The sequence below is a fragment of the Neoarius graeffei genome, chromosome 9 (assembly GCF_027579695.1).
Source record: "Neoarius graeffei isolate fNeoGra1 chromosome 9, fNeoGra1.pri, whole genome shotgun sequence".
In the NCBI taxonomy this organism is placed as follows: domain Eukaryota; kingdom Metazoa; phylum Chordata; class Actinopteri; order Siluriformes; family Ariidae; genus Neoarius; species Neoarius graeffei.
Window position 1 is genome coordinate 25,001,099 of NC_083577.1, and position 4,207 is coordinate 25,005,305.

The 4,207-nt window shown below is 39.3% G+C and overlaps 1 protein-coding gene across 2 annotated transcripts; it reads right to left on the bottom strand.

Moving 5' to 3' along the window:
• Positions 1-1,010: 1,010 nt before the first annotated feature.
• On the bottom strand, positions 1,011-3,947 carry LOC132891169 (E3 ubiquitin-protein ligase TRIM39-like). 2 transcript variants are annotated; one of them, XM_060928636.1, is made up of 7 exons: positions 3,741-3,947; positions 3,218-3,667; positions 2,969-3,064; positions 2,646-2,876; positions 2,495-2,517; positions 2,290-2,408; positions 1,011-1,679 (listed from the first exon to the last, which is right to left on the bottom strand). In XM_060928636.1, the coding sequence occupies exons 2-7, from the start codon at positions 3,614-3,616 to the stop codon at positions 1,144-1,146; spliced, it is 1,404 nt and encodes a 467-aa protein (XP_060784619.1). In that variant the 5' UTR covers positions 3,617-3,667; positions 3,741-3,947; the 3' UTR covers positions 1,011-1,143. The 2 variants fall into 2 exon arrangements, with proteins under 2 accessions (XP_060784619.1, XP_060784618.1); XM_060928635.1 differs by having other exon boundaries at positions 3,218-3,947.
• Positions 3,948-4,207: the final 260 nt, after the last annotated feature.

Consider the following 4,207-nt stretch of genomic DNA (forward strand, 5'->3'; position numbering starts at 1 on the left):
TCACAAACCAGGATATCAAACACAGAATAAGCAGCTCACTAACGTCCCGAGTAAAGACCAAGTGTGAGATTTCACAGTGAAATCGAGTGATTGTGAATGTGATGTGGTCGGTACTTTTGAGAATCATGGAAGTGGGAGTTTGTGTTTTCAGTCGAAGGAGACGAGACAGTTTTGACCCACATGATACAGCAGCCAGGGATAATGTTTGATCGTTAAATATAACTTGAAGGTAAATGACGATGGAGAACATTGAGAAAATTGTTGCTTTTAACACCTTTAATGACTGACTCTCTCACCTGCCTCTCTCTCCCACATCCTCTCAGTGATCACTTACACAGACATTAAACTGAACACATCCCTGATACTAATCATGAAAATAACAACCACTGCACACATCTGTACAAATATATAATTGCCCACATCATTAACATTTTAACTATTAATAATAAACATTACACAGATTACAGACGTATTTATTTGTACATATTTTAATTATTGTTCCATTATGCAGATTAACAATGTTTAATATCAGAATGAACAAAGTGAATTTTTTTCACTCAGAATTGATTTGAACTTGTGAATCATCACCTAATGCAGCATGAACATACAAATCCATCTGATCTTTACAAAACCACAAACTGCTGGTGGAGGGAAACTTTGAGCTTAAATTCTCCTCCACTGCACAGTTTCTCACACACACACACACACACACACAGCTAAACATTTCATCCAAGATTAACAGCAAACGCTAACAAGTACAAATACAGTAAATACATGAGCTTTCAAATTCTCAGTTTATTTAAAACTATTTAAAATACATCAATAAAATTAAATAATATTTTCAGCTCATTCTGCATTTAAACACTCTTTTGTGATTTTAATTAAATGCTAAGTCATTATTTTGAGTTAATACCTTGTTATTTCAAGACAGTGTGCGATTATTTCACTTATTATTTTGACTTCCTCATACTTTCAAAGTATATAATATATTTTAAGATATCTTATTATTTGAGTTAATTCATTATTTCAAGATATTCTGTCAATACAGGGTTTCCGGGGGAGGGCGATGACGCTTACACAAAGAACACTAATCTTTTAATCTGCAGTATTTTATTAATGAACTGGAATAAAATAACATGAATGCTAACTGATCTGATTCACTCTTACAGAGCACTCAAGTGGGAGGATCTTTATGGAACCATAAACATTCATGAATGGCAGTAATTTATTAGTAAATGTGTGTGTAAAAGTGTGTAAGTGTGTGTTAGTGAGAGGGTCGGAGAATGACAGTTTTCCTCTGTCCCAGTCCAGCTTCACTCTGATCCTCTGGAGTTTCTGTGCGACTGAGAGCTGAGTGGCTGTATGTGGTGTAGAAGCTGCATGATATTTACCATAATAACCCTCCACACGCCAGATTCTATTTCTGAAGAATATCTCCCCCTTCCTCTGAGCAGATTCTGTCATCACACCCACACTCCACCATGTACAGTCTCCAACTTCCACATCCCAGCAGTGTGTCCCTGAGTTAAAGCCCTCAGATCCCAGGATACACCAATATTCATCAAATCTCTCTGGATTATCAGGAAGTTTCTGTTTCTCATCGCTGCATCTCACACTTTTCAGATCATCAGATACAATGAGTTCAGGATGAGCAGTGTTGGGGTCCAGAGTTACAGGTGCTGAAAACACACACACACACACACACACACACACCTTTTTACATTCTGTTTTGATGGAGCTAATCTAATTTAATCATTACATTAGCATGGAACTATAACATTTGCTAAAACCAAAAGAAATGATAACTGTAATTACAAAGTTCATTAATAAACATGAATAAGTTAATAACATGCCTTGTGTCCTTTCCTTTGTGTGTTTAAATTACAAATGTAAACAATCTTTATAATAACTGTAACTCTAAAACTTTTGTAAGCTGCTGAAATGCTCCATTTTTCCACTCAGTCCCTCTGCTCACACTTCAAACACAGAACAGTCTGATGGAAATAGAAGCTTTTCAAAATAAAACTTCCCTTACATTACATGAGTTCAGCATGAAAGGTGAATAAAAAAATAAAAATCAACAAAAAATAAATAATAATAATAATAATAATAATAATAATAATAATAATAATAATTCCAAAACAGTATATAAATGAATCATATGATAATGACCACATTAGGGATACTAACAAAGGAAGAAAAACAGAAAGAAATAAAAACAATTTATTTTCAACACACACACACACACACACACACACACACACACACACACACAGTTAAGAGTCTTACTGTATTGGACGGTGTACTGCATCTTCTCCCAGACTCTGAACTGCAGGTTGGCCAGATGTTTTGCCACATGGATCAGTGCTCCTGAAAGCTCCTCTGGATGCTGCAGTGTGCTCTGGGCTCTGCAAAAACATTCAGGAGTCAGTGTTGCTGTGGGTTTGGATTCAGAAACACAGTGAATGAGAGAGACAGGAAGCACATCACTCACCTTTTCACTGTGGCCTTGTAGTTCTGTAAAACAACAAAGCAAATATCAGTGGATATCATTTACATTTTTACACCACTGAAATGTGACGTTTCTGATGATGGAAAGAAGTTTTACTTTCTCACAGCATAAATACTGACTAAATGACCCTCACTTCTAACAATGAAACGTCTTCAGCTCCCATCTCCTCTTCTATGGCTTTGATTGTGTCTGAAAGAGAGGATATGTCTTTGCTCAGCTTCTCAATCTTCTCCTTCATCATCTGACTCTTCTGCTCCTCTTCCTCTTTCAGTGCAGTGATCCTGCCTGCCTCTTCATCTCGTAGAAACTGGTGAAGCTTCTCAAACTCCTCCTTAATCTGACTCTCTGTGTGTTGGGCCTGAATCTACAGTGAAGATAAAATCAAATTAAACATAACTGAATATGCAATGAAGCAAAATATAATGAGAATATTAAACCCATGTTATTGATTCTAACCTTTATATGTTTTGCAGTCTGACTCCAGTTCAGTTTACAGTCTTTAAAGATCTTCAGTTTCTCCTGTAGGGGTTTCAGTGCAGTTTTGAGCTTCTCCTAAAATAAATTAACACACTGCATGGAGTCTCTGTGTTTTAAATATTATTTGAACTCAGATGAACTAAACTGATTACAAAGTAATTGCCATAATTATGAACAACAGCTTTTGTTCACATGTGACCCATGAGTTCATATGTCCATTTTATTTACCTTACAGTCTGTTACTGCCTCACCAATGGTGCAGAATTTGTGGTTGGTGTGTTTTCTTGAATCTCGACACACCAAACACACCGGCTGTTGATGATCCAGACAGAAGAGTTTGAGTTTCTCACTGTGCAGACTGCAGACGGTTTCAGACCCTGATGAAGATCTCTGACTTCTCTCCAATAAGAAAATCTCACACAGGTTCTTTAAGGCCAGGTTTATGGGAGGCTCAGCCACAAATGACTGCCTCCTACAAAGAGGACATTCTCTGGATCCTTTGGTCTCCCAGAACTGCTGCAAACACACTTTACACACACTGTGACTGCAGTGCAGAATAACAGGATCCCTGAAGATTTCACGGCACACAATACAGGAGAAATCCTCCTCTGAAAACTTAGAAGCCATTTTATTTCGCTGCTGCTGTTGCTCTCTCCAGTCTGAATGCTCAGAGTTTCACTGTCAGAATCAGATTTAGAATCAGAATTGTGTTTATTGCCAAGTACATTCTCACAAGGAATTTGGAATTTACCAGGAATTTGCTTTGGTGTTTGGTTCTTGAACAGTTAAAATCTCTCGTCTTCTTCCGCTTTATCTGGGACCGGGTCGCGGAGGCAGCAGTCTAAGCATTGAAGCCCAAACTTCCCTTTCCCCAGACACCTCGGCCAGCTCCTCGGGAAGAACACCGAGGCGTTCCCAGGCCAGCCAAGAGACATAGTCCCTCCAGCGTGTCCTGGGTCTTCCCCGGGGCCTCCTCCTGGGGGGACATGCCTGGAACACCTTCCCAGGGAGGCGTCCAGGAGGCATCTGAAAAAGATGCCCGAGCCACCTCAGCTGATTCCTCTCGATGTGGAGGAGCAGCGGCTCTACTCCGAGCTCCTCCCGAGTGACTGTGCTTCTCACCCTATCTCTAAGGGAGCGCCCAGCCACCCTGCGAAGGAAACTCATTTCGGCCGCTTGTATCTGCGATCTTGTTCTTTCGGTCATTACCCAAAGCTC

Excerpts from the sequence above, each read along its gene's own strand:
- LOC132891169 (XM_060928636.1), bottom strand. The coding sequence starts at position 3,616 with ATGGCTTCTAAGTTTTCAGAGGAGGATTTCTCCTGTATTGTGTGCCGT. Across the intron at positions 3,065-3,217 it reads AGGCAGTAACAGACTGTAAG|GAGAAGCTCAAAACTGCACT; the intron begins GTAAATAAAATG and ends AATTTATTTTAG. Across the intron at positions 2,409-2,494 it reads TACAAGGCCACAGTGAAAAG|AGCCCAGAGCACACTGCAGC; the intron begins GTGAGTGATGTG and ends ATGTTTTTGCAG.